At 46.5% G+C, this 19533-nt stretch overlaps 1 protein-coding gene across 1 annotated transcript in view; it reads left to right on the forward strand.

Moving 5' to 3' along the window:
• LOC124708313 (ankyrin repeat and protein kinase domain-containing protein 1-like) overlaps positions 1 to 11791 on the forward strand; it is a 40966-nt gene extending 29175 nt beyond the window's left edge. The window contains exons 2-12 of the mRNA XM_047239991.1: positions 9102 to 9209; positions 9269 to 9381; positions 9451 to 9747; positions 9843 to 9982; positions 10080 to 10166; positions 10284 to 10415; positions 10554 to 10706; positions 10880 to 10981; positions 11175 to 11345; positions 11446 to 11525; positions 11646 to 11791. Coding sequence (XP_047095947.1) covers positions 9102 to 9209; positions 9269 to 9381; positions 9451 to 9747; positions 9843 to 9982; positions 10080 to 10166; positions 10284 to 10415; positions 10554 to 10706; positions 10880 to 10981; positions 11175 to 11345; positions 11446 to 11525; positions 11646 to 11676 — 1414 coding nt within the window. The 3' untranslated portion in view covers positions 11677 to 11791. The remainder of the gene's footprint in view (positions 1 to 9101; positions 9210 to 9268; positions 9382 to 9450; positions 9748 to 9842; positions 9983 to 10079; positions 10167 to 10283; positions 10416 to 10553; positions 10707 to 10879; positions 10982 to 11174; positions 11346 to 11445; positions 11526 to 11645) is intronic.
• Positions 11792 to 19533: the final 7742 nt, after the last annotated feature.

A 19533-nucleotide genomic window follows, 5' to 3' on the forward strand; every position in this document is an offset into this window, starting at 1 on the left:
AGGTGAGGTTGCGGATCAGCTCCGAGTTGTGCTCGACGCGGTTAATGAGTATGTCAGACGGCGAGTCCCAACTCTTAGAGTTGTTTCCCCACTCCTCAGCTTCAGGTTTCATCCTTCCTGCATTGTTAGAACGATCCATATCCCAGCTACTAGGCAATTTTGCCTTAGGAATCCTTTCAATTTGACTCTTATGAATTAGAGTGTGGAAGGGGTTATTGATGCCTGGAGAAGATGTCCTTGGAGCTAGGAAGCGACGTGGGACTTTTCCTCCGGTGCTCATCCGTGCGCCTCTCTTGAGGTTGAACGGATTCGCCACCACCCCGATGCTTGCGACGGTGGCGTGCGGGTATACACGCGGGTCTTCCTCCACTTCTCCTTCATCTTCACTCTCAACTTCTTCTTTCAACTCGGGGTCTTGAATATCTTCCTCCGAAGGCCCCTTGCCCTTGTTGTTGGAGACCATGGTGCTTCTAGATAAAAACAGATCCTGGCAGAAAACAGCTCGAAACAAAACACGACGAGAAGACGATATACGAACCTCGGGGGATCCGGGGGATTATATAACAAAAAAATTCATGACAAAAGGAAAGTACCAGGTCGAACCCGAGTGGGAGAGGGGCTCCGAGGAGCCGTCCCCATATGGCGGCGCGGCCAGGGTGGGGCCCGCGCCACCACGTGGGGACGCGCCCTCGTGCGCCTCTTTGCTAGCGTGTAGAAGCTTCGTTGTGACGGTACAACACACGTCCATTGGGAACCCCAAGAGGAAGGTATGATGAGCACAGCAGTAAGTTTTCCCTCAGTAAGAAACCAAGGTTTATCGAACCAGTAGGAGATGAAGGCCACGTGAAGGTTGTTGGTGGAGGAGTGTAGTGCGGTGCAACACCAGTGATTCTGGCACCAACGTGGAACCTGCACAACACAATCAAGATACTTTGCCCCAACTTAACAGTGAGGTTGTCAATCTCTCACCGGCTTGCTGAAAACAAAGGATTAAACGTATGGTGTAGAGAATAATGTTTGCTTGCGAAGAACAACAAAGAACAGAGATTGCAGTAGATTGTATTTCAGATGTAAAAGAATGGACCGGGGTCCACAGTTCACTAGTGGTGTCTCTCCAATAAGATAAATAGCATGCTGGGTGAACAAATTACAGGTGGGCAATTGACAAATAAAGATTCAATACATATCATGATGATCACTATGAGATTTAATCGGGGCATTACGACAAAGAACATAGACCGCCATCCAAGCATGCATCTATGCCTAAATAGTCCACCTTCGAGTTAGCATCCGCACCCTTCCAATATTAAGTTGCGAACAACAGACAATTGCATTAAGTATGGTGCGTAATGTAATCAACACAAATATCCTTAGACAAAGCATCGATGTTTTATCCCTAGTAGCAACAAGACATCCACAACCTTAGAACTTTCTCGTCACCGTCCCGCATTCAATGGAGGCATGAACCCACTATCGAGCATAAATACTCCCTCTTGGAGTTACAAGTATCAACTTGGCCGAGCCTCTACTAGCAACGGAGAGCATGCAAGAACATAAACAACACATATATGATAGATTGATAATCAACTTGACATAATATTCTATATTCATCGGATCCCACCAAACACAACATGTAGCTTTACAAATAGATGATCTTGATCATGTTAGGCAGCTCACAAGATCTAAACATGATAGCACAAGAGGAGAAGACAACCATCTAGCTACTCGCTATGGACCCATAGTCCAAGGATGAACTACTCACGCATCAATCCGGAGGCGGGCATGGTGATGTAGAGTCCTCCGGTGATGATTCCCCTCTCCGGCAGGGTGCCGGAGGCGATCTCCTGAATCCCCCGAGATGGGATTGGCGGCGGCGGCGTCTCTGGAAATTTTTCCGTATCGTGGCTCTCGGTAATATGGTTTTCGCGACGAAGAGTATAAGTAGGCGGAAGGGCAGCGCAGGGGGGCTCACGAGGGGCCCACACCACAGGGCGGTGCGGGCCCCTCCTTGGCCGCGCCGCCTTGTGGTCTGGCCACCTCGTGGCCCCAGTTCGTATCCCCTCCGGTCTTCTGGAAGCTTCGTGGAAAAATAAGACCCTGGGCGTTGATTTCGTCCAATTCCGAGAATATTCCTTTGTAGGATTTCTGAAACCAAAAACATCAGAAAACAACAACTGGCGCTTCGGCATCTTGTTAATAGGTTAGTGCCGGAAAATGCATAATGATGATGTAAAGTATGTATAAAACATGCGAGTATTGTCATAAAAGTAGCATGGAACATAAGAAATTATAGATACGTTGGAGACGTATCAAGCATCCCCAAGCTTAGTTCCTACTCGCCCTCGAGTAGGTAAACGATAACAACACTAATTTCTGAAGTGACATGCTACCAACATAATCTTGATCAACATTATTGTAAAGCATATGAGATGAATGGTGTGATTCAAAGCAATAGATTGCTAACAAAAGATAATGACTAAACAACTGAATCATATAGCAAAACTTTTCATGAATAGTACTTTCAAGACAAGTATCAAAAAGACTTGCATAAGAGCTAACTCATAAAGCAATAGATTCAAAGTAGAAGGCATTGAAGCAACACAAAGGATGATTAAGTTTCAGCAATTGATTTCAACTTGTAACATGTATATCTCATGGATAATTGTCAACATAGAGTAATATAACAAGTGCAATAAGTAAACATGTAAGAATCAATGAACACGATTAACACAAGTGTTTGCTTCTAAGATAGAAAGAAGTAGGTAAACCGACTCAACATAAAGTAAAAGAATGGCCCTTCGCAGAGGGAAGCATGGATTACTATTTTTGTGCTAGAGCTTTTATTTTGAAAACATAGAAACAATTTTGTCAACGGTAGTAATAATTCATATGTGTTATGCATAATACTTCCTACAAGTTGCAAGCCTCATGCATAGAATACCAATAGTGCCCGCACCTTGTCCTAATTAGCTTGGATTTACATGGATTATCATTGCATAACATATGTTTCAACCAAGTGTCACAAAGGGGTACCTCTATGCCGCTCGTACAAAGGTCCAAGGAGATAAATCGCATTTGATTTCTCGTTTTTGAATAGATCTCAACTTAGGACATCCATACCGGGACAACATAGAAAACAGATAATGGACTCCTCTTTAATGCATAAGCATTCAACAACAAATAATATTCTCATAAGAGATTGAGGATGAATGTCCAAACTGAAAACTTCCACCATGATACATGGCTTTGGTTAGCGGCCCAATGTTCTTCTCTAACATATGCATACTAAAACCATTTGATCATGATAAATCACCCTTACTTCAGACAAGACGAGCATGCATAGCAACTCACATGATATTCAACAAAGGTGTAAAAAGTTGATGGCGTCCCCAGAAAACATGGTTACCGCTAAACAAGCAACTTATAAGAACAAAGATACATAGCAACATATTCATCACCACAATAGTTTTTAAGCTATTTTCCCATGAGCTATATATTGCAAAGATAAAGGAATGAAATTTTAAAGGTAGCACTCAAGTAATTTACTTTGGAATGGCAGAAAAATACCAAAAAGTAGGTAGATATGGTGGACACAAATGGCATGGGTTTTGGCTCAAAGTGTTTGGATGCACGAGAAGCATTTCCTCTCAGTACAAGGCTTTGGGCTAGCAAGGTTGTTTGAAGCAAACACAAGTATGAACAGGTACAACAAAACTTACACAAGAACATATTGCAAGCATTATAAGACTCTACACTGTCTTCGTTGTTGTTCAAACACTTTTACCAGAAAATATCTAGACCTTAGAGAGACCAATCATGCAAACCAATTTTCAACAAGCTCTATGGTAGTTCTCCACTAATAGATTGAAGTACATGATGCAAGAGCTTAAGCATGATCTATGAGAGCTCAAAACATTTGCCAAGTATCAAGTTATTCAAAACCATATGAAGCATTTTCTGATTCCAACCAAATAGCAATCAACGAAGCAATTTTCAGCCTTCGCCATGAACATTAAAGCATAACTAAGAACACAAGTGTTCAAATGTAAAAGCGGAGCGTAATATCTCCAATACAAGGATGGTGGGATCCAACTTTATTCAAATCAAAACAAAAATAAAAGCAAACAGACGCTCCAAGTAAAGAACCTAAGATGTGATGGAATAAAAATATAGTTTCACTAGAAGTGACCTGATAAGTTGTCGATGAAGAAGGGGATGCCTTGGGCATCCCCAAGGTTAGATGCTTGAGTCTTCTTAAAATATGCAGGGATGAACCACCGGGGCATCCCCAAGCTTAGACTTTTCACTCTTCTTGATCATATTGTATCATCCTATTCTCTTGACCCTTGAAAACTTCCTCCACACCAAACTTAAAGCAAACTCATTAGATGGTTAGTGCATAATCAAAAATTCATATATCCAGATGTGACATAATCATTCTTAACACTTCTGGACATTGCACAAAGCTACTGAAAGTTAATGGAACAAAGAAATCCATTCAACATAGCAAAAGAGGCAATGCGAAATAAAAGGCAGAATCTGTCAAAACAGAACAGTCCGTAAAGACGAATTTTCCAGAGGCACTTAACTTGCTCATACGGAAAAACTCAAAACTAATGAAAGTTGCGTACATATCTGAGGATCACGCACGTAAATTGGCAGATTTTTTTGATTTTTCTACAGAGAGATCTATGCAAATTCGTGACAGACAGCAATTCTTTTTCTGCGCAGTAATCCAAATCTAGCATCAACTTTACCATAGAGACTTTACTTGGCACAAAAAACATGATAAGGAGAGGTTGCTACAGTAGTAACATCTTCCAAGACTCAACAATACAGTAGTAAAATAAAACCATGGGTTATCTTCCAAGAAGTGCTTTTCTTTAACGCCTTTCAGCTAGGCGCAGAAAGTGCAAATCAAGTATTATCAAGAGAAGAAGCATCAACATCATAATTTGTTCTAATAATAGAATCAAAAGGCAACTTCATTCTCTTTCTAGGGTAGTGTTTCATACCTTTCTTGAGAGGAAATTGATACTTAATATTTCCTTCTTTCATATCAATAACAGCACCAACAGTTCGAAGAAAGGGTCTTCCCTAGACAATAGGACAAGATGCATTGCATTCAATATCCAAGACAACAAAATCAACGGGGACAAGGTTATTGTTAACCATAATGCGAACATTATCAATCCTCCCCAAAGGTTTCTTTAGAGAATTATCAGCAAGATTAACATCCAAATAACAATTTTTCAATGGTGGCAAGTCAAGCATATCATAAACTTTCTTAGGCATAACAGAAATACTTGCACCAAGATCACATAAAGCATTACATTCAAAATCATTGAATTTCATCTTAATGATGGGCTCCCAACCATGTTCCAACTTCCTAGGGTTTCTGGGAGATGAAGTACGCGAAAGGGCGATGGCCGAGGGGGGTCGTGGCCCCCCTCCCCACGTGGCGGCGCGTCGGCCTTGGTGGCCGCGCCGACCCATGGGGAGGGCCCATGGCGGCCCTCCTCGGCCTCCCCTTTTGGCTGGCTCCGTCATCTGGAAAAATAGGAGCTTCGGTATATTTTCCGTCAATTGTTGATCTTCAGAAATATTGTATCCTGACGGTGCTTTTTCCGGATGAATTCGACTCCGGTGAGTAATTCTCCAATAATCATGAAACATGCAAAATAGGTGAAATAACATAAGTATCATCTCTAAACATGAAATATATCAATGAATAACAGTAAATTATGATATAAAATAGTGATGCAAAATGGATGTATCAGGGTGATGGAGAGGTGTTGTTGATGGTGATGGAGATGTTAATGATTAACACGCTGGAGGGGGGGGGTGAAGTCCACCGAAGGCGATTACGCAGCGGTTCCCCCTCCGAACTCCTTCCGGCGGTCGCCTTCTAGCTCTCTGTTTCTTGTTTTCTATCTCCCCTCTGTATGTGTCGAAGGCGGCCAAGAGGGGGTATATATAATCGTTTTTAGGTCAAAACACGTACGTGGGCGAAAAATTGAGGCGAATCGGAAGGCCGAGGAGCAAACGGCCTCAGGTGGCACGGACTAGGTAGTGGCCCGCGCCACCTGGCCTAATTCCTAGATCCTTGATCTCCTATTGTCCCACTTTAGCTCATTGTGTTCGTCTTGAAAATTCCGAAGTGTGGCCACAAGCCTTGCCCTTTTTCGAGTCCCGTAGCTTCTGGAAAGTCCAAAATACTAACATACGGTTTTTCTACCAGACAGAGTTGGAACCAGAGGAGAGGGGATTGTTTAGAAAATCTCAGGAATCAATATAAAAACATGAATATAACATTATATAATTTGCAAATCTGTAGGAATATGTGGCAATAAACAACAAAGTTCATATATGCATTGAGAATCAATCTAAGTTTGGGTGGTTAGGAGGGTAGTTATTGACATAGGCATCCCGGATGGGCCTGCCGAAGAAGGTACCCGAGGTTTACTGAAGGCCCACGGCTTGAAGTTTATGAAGCCCGGAAGCCCACTAAAGCATCAACTATGGTAAAGAGAGATAGATTATGAATAGAGACTTGTAACTTTACGGGACAAATTCAAAGAGTCTCCCGGCGTTTGTAACTTGTGTAATACGAAACCCTCGGCTCCGCCTCCTATATAAGGGGGAGTCGAGGGACAAAGAAATGATCAATCTCATTGTCAACTCAACTCTAGTTTTAGCAGTCGAGCACCTTTTCGGCTGAAACCTTCGAGATCTACTTTCCCTCTACTTCCTCGAAACCCAAGTCTACAACTTGTAGGCATTGACAAGTTAATCCCTTGTCAGTTGTACCCCCAACCCACCAGAGTTCAAATCCAAGATTTGATATTTGTGTGTCTCATAAAGGCGGAATATTCTTTCAGTGGGAGGCGACGTTCCCATCGACAGCGAGACGCGTGTGGTGACTTCGTCAATTTCAAGATCCGATCCGCCGGTCCTCATAGGGGTAGGGTGCGCGTGTGTGCGTTCATAGGAGTGAGTGTATGCGCATGTATGTGAGCGTCTGCATCTTTAATGTGTTTCTAAAAAAAGTTCATGTATGCATTTTACGTGCATTAGTTGCAAAGAAAGAAAGAACATCTGGAAACATAAACTATAGGCTTGTACTCATCGCCGATGTCGTCGCAGTTGTCATCGTGTAGTACCTTCGACACGATGTGTCGTCAAACACCTTCACCCTTAGCTCGCCGTCGTCTTCCCACTTGAAGTTCACCAAGTAGTCGACCTCCTGGTTGTGTGCGCGAGCGGACTTCTCCCAGCTTGTGAAGGAACATGTGACCTTCCCCGGCGAGCGTTCGGGCGGTGGGGATCCTGCACCATGGCCCTGCCGCGACGGCCGCGTCTGCTACCGCGTGGGGGAGAAGGTAGACGTCGGTGTTAGGGTTAGTGTGAGGAGGAGGTGGTGCTCGAGCACCCTGTTTATACCTGGAGGCTAGCATGGGGCGGTGGTGCACAATTATTGCTTGGCCCTAGAGGTAGGCGAAGGTAGGTGGACGATGTCACCATTAATCTCCGGCATGCATGGCTAAATTATTACGCTAACCTAACCGCTCATTCCACGGCTGCCCAAGGGGGCCCGAGGGCTTCCATCCGACGTGGCACGAAACACCGACGCGCCCGCTCGGCGTTTCGCGCTAAGGAGCCGGTCCGAGGTTGCTAGCGATTGTATTGAGTTTTAAAACTAGCTGGCTACATTTGAGACATGCGTGGTGTGATCTAAAAACAGTACCAGACGTTAGGCCATGTACTACGTTGCGCCGGTTCAAAGAGATATGTGTCAGAAGTTGGAACCCCTATATGCATGTTGCTATGTATAGTTGTGGGACCCTCTTTGCTCACATCCCTGCATGCATGCATTTTCCTCTCTCACACAGTTTTGTTACCGGGTCCCACATTTTCAGGAAAGAAGCGAACCAAGTTATTGATCCGCTTTTTTTGTGTCAGACTTATGAGTCGATTCCCCACTATGTATTGAATCGGTTCAAAGGTAGGAGAGAAGGTTAGAAACCGCTTTTGACACACGTAGTGCATGGTCTTAAACCACTATTGGATCGGTATGAGCCGTGCTGCTACCGTGAGAGCATGTGAGGGAGGATTTTGAGGAGGATCAATGCGATTCATAACCGTTACTAGTAATAATTCCGGAATTAGGTGCGGGGTTAGTGGGATTTTACTATCTTCTTGAACGTGCAAAACAAACTGCTGCAGACGGTTGGAGGAATGCAGATCCCATCGGACAGGGAACTTCCCATTTCCATCGGACTACCATAGCAGGATTTACCATTTTTTTTCTCCTTTGGAATAAAACGTGAAGTGTTTTGACTAGGACTAGAAGTGGGAGAGTGCTGCCGTGGCATCTCCTCTGCCCTCTGCGGTTAGAGCAAGTACAATAAGTCCTAGTCAGCTGGCTATAAAGATTAAAATAGTATATTATTGCTTAGTTGGAGGAGAGAGAGGAGGAGAGAGAAGGAGAGTGGGCTCTTAGACTACTCATAGTGGGAGTAACATAGCTAGTAACATCACACACCCCAAAGCATTTTGGTGACATGGCATGGTAATAAATGAAGAAAGAGAGTGGGGTGGTAACTAGCTATGTTACCATAACATCACACTTTCCAATACAAGATGAGTCTACAACCTAATTAATATGGCTTTGCATGACATCACATATATGTTACTACCCACTATGGAGCTAGTAACATAGAGTAGTAACATGTGCATGTTACTACTATATGTTACTCCCCACTATGACTAGTCTTATGCAAGAGCCAGCTCCAACACGTGCTCCTAGGCACTTTGTGAGAGTGAAATGTGGGCCATACATTGATAAAGTACTACATTTTTATAGCTCACTATTGTATATGTTGGCTCTAAATTGGCTATAGATGACATGACACTTGGCTTATAGCCAACAGCTAGCTACATTATTGGAATTGCTCTTGTACCGCCTCACGTCACGCCACCATCAAAGCCCGTGTCCCATCGTCTTCTATCCTGTGCTGTCCATCACCGAGCGGCCGGCTACATATTCCGAGACGCAGCCATTGATCTCATCTCCTCTACTCTCCGCCCCCTTCAATCAGTGCTAAGAACAAACATGGCGGCAGATCCGACCAAGGTCATCCGCACGTCGGCACGCTCACGCTCGTTGGCGCCGCCGCCACCGCCGTCTTGCACCACAACCGCATCAGGTCTGTCTCTCTGCCATGGTACTCAACATCCGTTTATTTGTTTTTTTATTTGCTGTGAGATACTCCTATACCACAGGCGTCGATGTCACCATGGTGGACGCGGACGAAGATGAGAGACCGCGGCGCGCGTTCCTCCAGGCCGCCATGGACGGCGACCTCGACACCCTCGCCAGTACGTGCGTTCCCAGTTACCGTTCACCGAAGTCTGTACTAGTATTATCTCACTCATCAGGACGTGCAGGGATGGCGGCGAAGCTGAAGAGCGGCACTGGCCCGGGCGCCGCCGGTGTCTGGGCGTCCTGCGGCCAGAGCGCCCTGCACTTGGCTGCGGTGAACGGCAGGCTGAGCGTCTGCCGCTACCTCGTCCAGGACCTCGGCTTCCCCGTCGACGCGCCGGACTCCCACTGCGACACGCCGCTTGTCCTGGCGGCCACGCATGGGCATACCAAGACGGCGGTCTACCTCCTCAAGCGCGGAGCCGACCCCCACGCGAAGGACTCCCACGGCGAGACCGTGCTTCACTGGGCCGCCTCCAATGGTATGTCCGGCGTACAAGCTCACCCCGCCCATGTTCCTCATGTAGCATGCGCATTGATTTTGGGTTGACGAATTTGCACCATATTTGTGACACAGGGGACCTTGAGTTGGCTAGGCTGCTCCTGAAGAAAGGTGCTGACCCTGGCGCCACAAACGCCCGCGGCACGCCCCTACATAACGCCGCCGCTCGGGCGCATCCGAAAGTCGTCGCTCTCTTGCTGAAGCACGGTGCTGATGTATGTCCGGCCGGTTCTGAATGCCAATTGCCTTCGATCTCCCCGTTCGGACCATATATACAACATCACAACTTCTGACTTGTCTCCAATTTTGCAGCCGAATAATGTTGTGAATTGCGTCTTCACGCCGTTAATTGCGTCGATCGTCAGCAGCTCTTTTGAATGCATGAAGCTACTTATCGAGGTGCTACATTGCATTGTCTTTTGCCCCTGTCATGCATGATCTCCCAATCTTCCAGAGTTTTAGAGGATTCTGGCATAATTGTGCTTGTACTGAACCTATTTTGGATATGTGAACTAGGCTAAGGCTAATGTTAATACCGGTGGATTCAGTGGAACAACCCCGCTGTTCATAGCATGCAACCTTAGTGACGCGGTCCCATTTGTGAAGTGCTTGCTGGACGCTGGAGCAAATGCGAACGCTACTGATGAAGTGAGCCTCCTTTCCTGCCACATTTTGTATTCTATTCAAATACATATTTGAATCTCAGGCCTGTTTTTCTGTAATTTTAATATTCTTTTGCAATCCTTGGTCCTAAACAAGAATGTTTGCTTTTATATTCTGTGACAGCTTGGTAGGCTACCCATAGAAGTTGTCGCGGCCGATGCTGAAATGGAACTCATTGAAGTTCTGTTTCCCGTGACCCGACGCCATCCAACGATGCTTGACTGGAGTGTTGCCGGCATAGTGAGACATGTGAATTCAGCTGCTTACAAGGAGTGGGTGCGTCATATTGCTGTTAACTCGATACATGATTATGTTACTTGGCTGAATTAATTTACATGCTCTTGAATGCACTCATCAGTTGTATATCTCTCAAATGTAGTTAGAGGGCCTACTATTGAACTCACTTATTTGATTATGATTTGAGTTAATAGTAGTTCGTTTTCGCTTAGGTGATACAAGCCTCCTGTATCAAGAAAGATGAAATGAAACAACAAGGACACTCGGCCTTCAAAAGGAAGGACTATGATGAGGCCATACTTTTTTACAACTTGGTAACTCCTATATATTCACTTTTTAGGGGAACTCCTATAGGTTTTGTTGTTAACCACTATGCATTTCCTATCAGTCTCACAGCCAGTATAAAGTTGTTGCACCGTGCAAGGACATGATGCATCCCGAATTCACATGTCTTGTAACTACCATTCTAGATGTTTCGGATTTTGAAAATAATTTTGTCACTTGTAGGCACTGAAGTTTGACTGCACCGACGCCACCTTATATTCAAACAGGAGCCTATGTTGGCGGCGGCTCGGCGTGGGCGAGGAGGCTCTCTCGGACGCCCAGGAATGCACCAGGATACGGCCCGACTGGGCGAAAGGCTACTACCGTCAGGGAATGGCCTTCTGCTTGCTTCAGGTGATTCCCATAAGTTGATTGAGAAGTTCACTCATGTTATTTTCGATGCCGGCTTCACATGCAGTCTTAATCAACATGCGTCGATTCTTGCTCGTGTTAGGATCCCACCAGCGCTTACGACGCTTTTCTCAAGGCCTCTAAGCTGGATCCGGGTAACGCTGACATCAGAAACGCTATCCGGTAATACACTCTACCTGCAACCTCACGTAGTGACGCAGTATCATCATCATATGAACCGATCGTACATTATGATGCTGACAGGCTGATACTATATGACGTGGTATGTTTTAACTCGTGCAGGGATGTTTTGGCAATGCGCAATGTTTCCTGAAGGAGCGTCGCTCGTGTAAGCAGTATAGGGCAGGTGCTGGTGGTGGAATGCAGCAGGTCCTGTTGGTTTTGTAAGCCCTGGTAGCTCCTCTCAGATTGAGATGTCAGAAGTTTATTTTGTGTTGGTATTGTAGCTGGTATCCCCAGCAGCAGCAGACCTTTAAGATCTTTAAGCTTTCTATAAGAAGTTGGGCGTTTGGCATTTTGTCCTGATCCACCGTTTGATTTCATAAGTTCCTTCTCCATCGACCCACGACTTTTACAAAAGTTCAGATATCTTAGGCTGGTGCCAACGCGGGCTGGAGCGCGGGCGCTATCGCCCGGCTAGGGGCGGGAGGCGGGCTGGAGCGAGGCGAGACGAGAGCGCGGGGCGCTGCGGCTGGCGCCGGGCGCTACCGCCCGCTGCCGCCCGGCTACCGCCCGCGTTGGCGGCGACAGCGAGGCGTTAGCGGGGCTGGGCGAGAGAGGGGCGGGCGAGAGGGCGGGCGAGAGCGGGCGGTAGGCGGGCGGGAGTGGGGCGAGAGGCGGGCGTTAGCGGGCGAGAGATGGGCTGGAGTGGGGCGGTAGTGTGTAACGGCTAGCTGACGTGGCGCGACCTGATTCGTCCACATCAGCTAGCCGTTGCTGGTTCAAAAAACCCTATAAATACCCCCATATGTTTCACTCACTCCACACCCATTTCATCTCCATTCATCACCTTCCCTCTCTCAATCTTCTCCACCATGTCCGGTTGGACTCCACCAGATTTGACCACGTTCACGGATCTGCTTCACGACGGGTCACCAATAGATCTAGATGGTCTCTCTCCGACACATCGTCGCACCAATGTCGGTTCTTCGCCGCTTCCCCGAGTTTTATACCCCTCCGGCACACCTCCGGGGCCATATGGGCCATACGCTCCACCTCCGGGGCCATATGGTTCATACCCTCCGCCTCCGTATCCATACCCCCAACCACCTCCAAATGCTCCACCTACAGGTAGCGGTAGTGGAACTGTACCTCCTTACCCACCACCTTCGTACGGTTCATACCCTCCACCTCCGTATCCATACGCGCCATATGGTCCGTACCCCCTGCACCTTCTGAAGCTCCCGCTCCAAGCTCCGAGTCCAATGCCGCGGAAACAATCGTACCACCGCGTGCAAAGAGGCTTGACTGGACTGTTCGGGAAGAGGAAAAACTGGTACTTTACTAACCCATCACATATTTATTTCGGGGTTGGTTCTTGCTTGGATTTTTCACTAACAATATCTATTTCGGGGTAGGTTAATGCTTGGCTTTTGCACTCCAAGGACTTCGTTGCCGGTAATTGCAAGACCGGCACTAGTTTTTGGGGTCAGATAGCTGAAACCTTCAACTCTACCTCGGATCCTTCCCGTCATCGGACCTCGAAGCAGCTGAAGGATCATTGGAACGCCTACAACAAGGAGGTGTCCCTGTTCAATGCATACCACATCCAAGAAACAAATATGCGTCAGAGTGGAGCAGACGATGCTATGGTCATGAAGGCGGCAATGGAGAGGTACGCGAATGACAAAAGAGTGACTCAGCCATTCAGAAAGCACCACTGGTGGGATGCTGTAAAAAATGAAGCGAAGTGGAAAGGACAACATGGTCCTGGTAGTGGAACCGACTCCACTTCCAAGAGAAGCCGTCTAGGACCTTCTGGTGAGTACAGCTCTAGCGACGCGACAGACGACACGGAGGAAGAGCGTCCAACGGGCCGCGATAGGGCCAAGGCCGCGGCACGTAAGGGCAGGAGGAAGGGGAAGGAAACCTCATCAAGCAGTGAGGTAGGAAGTAGAAAAGCGCAAACATGCGAAGGCCATGAAGATGGTGGAAAAAGTGCTTGGTCTGGAAGATGATGACGACGAGGTGGAGGAGCAGGAACAAGAGGAAGAAGAGTAGAATTTTTATTTATTATGTAATTTTTAATATTTATTATGCAATTTTATTAATTATTATGTAATCGGTAACATTTTAAGTTGAATAAAATAATTTCTTGCATTATTTTGAATGTTTAAACAAAATCGAGTGAAATAACTTAATGTGGAAAAGAAATGGTGATGTGGAGGAGAGAGAAGTGAGAGTGGGGACTATAGCCCGTGCATTGGCAAGGTGAGGTGAGAGTGGGGTGAGAGTGAGGGAAAAAGCTGACGTGGCGGGTGAGAGTGGGCTGGTGCATTGGCACCAGCCTTAGGCATATCAGTTCAATGTTCCCTGACAGAGTGTACAGAAACACATGGCCCCCTCCCATCTAGGATGCGGTCGATGCAGCTCTTATTTTTTACTAAGTCATGAAAACTAAATGATACTTCCTGTATTGCGGCAGCAATATTTTAGTGATGCAGTGACTAAAAATTCACAGAGCTTTTCAAAAAGGATAGCCACATGTCTTTTTCCATGCTTAATGTATTTATCTGTGAAGAACTGATGATCAGTTCCAAGTATGTTTGATGTTTGCACTCGTGTGACACTTTATCGTATGTAGATTATGCTTGTTTGAGATGGATAGTCGTGGTTGGGAAGTGCTAATAGTGTGGCTGATGACCTTGCTGGGTTCAGTAGAGAATATGTGCAATAGTGTGCTGTCTTGCTGTTCCTGCCTGCGTGCTGGAACCGGCGAGGCTTGATTGTACTGAACTTTCTGTTGCCTGATTACTATACAAACACCATTTATGAATAAAAAGAAGACACACCAAGACAACAATAGTATTGTGAATTGGAATCGGAATTGGACTGACCGGATGCATAACCCGAGTTCTGGAACTTTTTCCATACGAAAAAAAAAACCATCTTCTCATACACGGCAAAAAAAAAGAGATGGCGATACCTTTCCTTTTGTAAGACATCGTAGAAAAGAAAAATAAAACAAAGAGTAAGAGTAATGTTTTTCATTTTCTTTCTTCTACTAGTTTTTTTTTTTTTGAGGGAATTCTTCTACTAGTTATCTTATACGGTAGGCCAGCGCTAGGCGACATTCGGGTGGAAAAAACCGGCGGCCTACCGCCGCTTCAGTGAGCGATTTTGCTGGTGCAATTTTCTGTAGCATATGTAGAAAATTCATTATACCTCTTTGCTTATAGTTACCCAACGAAAATGATGTACATATGTAACAAATCGCAATAACGTCTGTAATAATGAAAAAACCCACAAAACGTTCCCCTTCACGAATGACCATGGCAGAAGCACCATGGTCGATTCAAGCTTGCCGAACATGAATCCGGCTTGTTGGAGGTCCATTGGAGCCAGACTGGATGACCCACAGAGTATTCCACTCGTGGGCTTCATCTTCCCCTTCTTCTTGTTGTGTGGGCTTGCTCCCTTCAAATTCTCCAAGTGAAGCAGCCTCGGGATGGAGATGTAGATCTCCGGCGAGTGCAAATGAGTGGCATCGATGGAGTAGAGGAGCCGGCATGGAGGAGCTACAGCAGCAGAGAGCACGGACGAGCGGCGGCCGTCAAGCGGAGGAGCAACTGTCAGCGGGGAGGCGCGTGTGTGCAAGGTCGAGCGGCAGAGCGCGATGGGGCGGCAGGGATTGGTTCGACGGAGGTGAGGCGTCGTGGGGGTTGTGGTCGCGGAGAGCAGTCACCGGTGAGGGTGTAGTGCCCGGTGCGGCGTGCATGGGTGGATCAACGCCGAGTGATTGTGCGGGGAGGAGAAAGCGGGTGAGTGCGATGGGGAAAAGAAAGGACGCGCGACGTGACCTGACTGTAGCATCAACCAAATGACATGGAAAATCATTTAGATCAGGTGAAGGCTGCGTTGATAGGAATCTCCGGGTCGAGAGCGCACCACATGTCCCTTTCGTGGCTGAAACAGACACACCCACAAAGCCACGCAAACCATATCCTCCCGACTTCTTCCCCGTCCATGCGTTCTTCTTCCCATATGACTGCTCCCATCGCCGCTCGCATGCTCACAGCATCGACACCGGCTGTCGCCGCCTCATTGCCGTTGTCCACATCGGCCAGCGGATGCAACTCCGTCGCAGGAAGACCGCCATTGCGCATAACTACAAGAGTTTTCCCCTACCTCACGCGTGGTCGCCACGTCTTCCCCTACCTCGTGCGAGGTTGTCTCCGCCGTCGTGGCCTTGATGTCAACGGGAGCACACATGAGTTGTGCCATCCCTTCGCAACGCCATGGGATAGGGGCGGTGTTGCGAACCCTCACATAAGGTGGTTGAAAGGGAGGGAGGTGGTGCTCCCACAGGAGGGCGACTGTGCTACCACGGGAGGGTGGCGGTGTTTCCAACGGATGGCGGGTGTGCTACAAAGGAATATCGTTTCTGCTACATCAGGAAGCTGCATCGATGTCTTCTCCGGCGCCGGTGGGGGCACACTGAGGAAGCGGTGCTGCCTGGTGGTGATGGTGATGCTACCGAAGGTGTTGGTGGTGATATCGGCGGTGGAGCCATGTAGATGTGACATGTGGAGAATTTTGTGGTTAGCCGTTCGGAGCAGCCGACCATTTGTAGCAGCACCCATGGCTGTTCGGAGCAGCGTCGTCAGTCATTAGTAGCAGCACCTGTGGCCGTCTGAAGCAGCGCCACCGGCCGTTGGCAGTAGCACTGCCAATCATTTGTCGAAGCACCCGTGGGCATTTGAAGCAGTGCCATCGGCCTTTCGGAGTAACGTTGCCGGCCGTTCGCATTAGTGTCGTCAGCTATTGGCAGCTGCGCCATTCGCAACATCGCCGCTGGCAGCGATGCCAACTAAGTTTGCAGAAACAGCGGAATACTGCTAGCTAGCTTTCCTTACATGCTAGTACACGATTTTTCAAATATAGTTATGAAGTACAAGCCAAGTGCAAAAAATATAGAGAATTATACGAGTACAATTCAGTCAACATCCGAGTACATTTGCGTATAAAACACGAGTACACTTACATACATATGCAAGTACAAGTAATATTGCACACACTACAAGTACAATTGCATACATGGGCGAGTACAAGTACATCTGCACACATGAGCGCGTACAGGTACATAAGTACAACTGCATACACAAGCGAGTACAAGTACAATTTCACACACGAGCAAGTACAGGTACAGAACTACAGCTGCACACATGAGCGAGTACATGTATAGAAGTACAGCTGCACACACAAGCAAGTACATGTATAGAAGTATAGAAGTGCAGTCGCACACACGAGCGAGTACATGTACAGAAGTACACACGAGCAAGTACAAGTACATAAGTACAGTCGCACACACAAGCAAGTATATGTATAGTCGCGCACACGAGCAAGTATAAGTACAGAAGTAACGCACACGAGCAAGTACAATTACCGAGTAAAGAAAAAACTGCACCAAATATACTAAAAACATAAGTACTTATCAGTTCAAGCACGATTACAGTTAGTTACACACCACGAGTACAACCATACTAGTATTGGAAATATGAAAAAAAATCTCGAAACCAATCAACATGGGATCTAGTTTCGAAGATCTTGACGCGAGAGTCGTAACAGTAAAAACAGTTCGTAATTTGGACTTACGGTTTCCAAGATATTTCATTTAAAAAACAAATTTTAAAAATAAAGGGAAAAATTGAGACAACCCACCCTCCACATGTGCTTCTCTCTCCTTCATGATCCCACCTTTCTTCCCCCTTGTGCCACTTGGCGAGCAAGGAGACCATTTTCTAGGAATTTTCTGGCACCACGACGTGCCACTTGTCGCGTGCGGAGAGAATTACCTTCCCTTCGCGAAGGTGAGTCTTTTTACAGAAATTTCGCAAGTCTTTTTCTAATGGTGAGTACTTCTGAATATTTTCCCAACCCGTATGCATGTGCATCCAGGTTGGCCCATTGGGCTCCGCCCTCCGAGGTCCGGAGCTTTCGCTTGGGCTTCAGAGTCGTCTCGTCGGTTCTACCCTGGAGGCAGCGGTGGTCAACGACAATGTGGGTGGGAAAGGTGAGGTGAGAGTACACCGGTTATGGGCTTCGTTTGAGGAGGCTCAGAAAAATGAGAGGAATGAGTGTAGGTTCCATGTACATCTAGATGGACGAGCTTCGGCCCAAAAGCAGTAATCTAATAACAATAATCTTTCTAGCTTCCACTACATGAAGATGAATGAACATCTTCTACAACATGAACAACAACTATATAGGGCCCGTTTGGTAGCATGGACTCTCCCCCGTTGTTACAAAAAACATGCCGTTTGGTTCCCTGGACTCTCCCCCATTGTTGCACGAACCATGTTTTAAAGCACCTCCGGGCCAGGCCCCGGAGGAACGCCGAAAACGGCCGTTGTTGTGGAGCCTGACCCATTGTCTTCAGATGGCTGGGAGACGGAAACGCCATGTCCCTTCGGGAATACGCACCATAAATCGCCTCACCGGCCCATTTCCTTCCTCTCACTCTCCACTCCAGTCTCACCCCCCAAACTGTCATATCACCAGGACGGTTGCTCTACCGCCGACAAATCCGCCGCACAATCGCACAGGAGCAGCAGGACCGGAGGAGGAGACAACAACGAGAATCACCGCGACCTCCCCCGCAACTTACACCGTGCTCTTGACCTGCATCTCGAGTTCGGGCGCGACCTTGACCTCGTCCTCGTCCTTGACCTGAACAATGGAGGTAAGCTCCTCCTCCTCTTATCTTCGTCGTCGTTCTGCGACAACACGCCATCCTTCACCATCTGTTAGGACATGCATATTAGATCTTCTAGGATTTCCATTAGGATTGGGTTCTAAAGACGATTGCTTGCTATTCGTGTGGATTTCTTGTTGTTCGTGTCGATTGCTTGCTATTCACGGTTGCAATTTGCTTAGATCTGTTAATATACTTTGCAATCGCGGTAGATCCATTCTAGATCAGACTGAGATTGGTCAAACTGTCTGATTTTACTGTACATGCAAAAAGGGGAAGGGTTTTCTGTGCTGGGGTTTTGCATGTTGTGATTGTTGTGCCAAAGATTAAACTGAGTAGCTGTAGATTGTTCAGACCCGAGCGTAAAACGAGTTGGACGAGTTGAAGAATAAGGATGCTATGCTCAACAATGTTCAGAGAACTCGAGCACAAGTTATGAGGTCTAAGAAACATGAATGGGTGGAAAAAAGAGAGGTGTTGCTGGCCGAAGAACAAGGTCTTAAAGATGAAAAGAGAAAGTTAGAGTATCACATATACGATCTGCTCAAACTGAATATTCAAAACTAGGAAAAGCTCAAGAAGATTAGGGCTATTTGTGATGAGTGATGAATGTGTTAGAGATATAATGTATGAGATTCTGCTAATGGTTGAACTAAGTAACATTTGTAATGTACACTAAGTAGCACTCATAATGTAATATGCCCTCTATTTGAACTGGTACTTGTGGTGTTTGTGAGTGAATTAGGCCGATGATTATACCCAAGGATCATACTATGGATGAGATGATTGATCAAAACCTATGGCATGACTGAACATGACCATGCCATTGGTTTTGATCAAACATCTCTTCCATATGTCCTCATACTATGAGACTTATGTTACCTTGCTTTGCATGTTTCTGCTTCTTCAATGGTTCTATCCAACAGTGTGCATCAATTTTGCGTTGGCCAATGATTTCAATATGGCACTATGGAAGGCAAGGTGCTACCCTCAAACTTAGTCGTGTGTGTCATATTCCTTGCACACTAGGTTTAGTTTGCAGACAGTCCCTTTGCCTGCCGTGTGACCCAATGTATGCGGCATGTTTTGGTTTTTCTTCCGTCTTGGCCAATGATTCAAATATGGCACTATGGAAGGCAAGGTGATGCTATCAAACTTAGTCGTGTGCCATATTTTTTGCATACTAGACTTAGTTTGCAGACAGTCCCTTTGCCTTCCGTGTAACCCAATGTATGAGGCATATTTTGATTTTTGTTC

Source organism: Lolium rigidum, chromosome 1 (assembly GCF_022539505.1).
Source record: "Lolium rigidum isolate FL_2022 chromosome 1, APGP_CSIRO_Lrig_0.1, whole genome shotgun sequence".
In the NCBI taxonomy this organism is placed as follows: Eukaryota; Viridiplantae; Streptophyta; class Magnoliopsida; order Poales; family Poaceae; genus Lolium; species Lolium rigidum.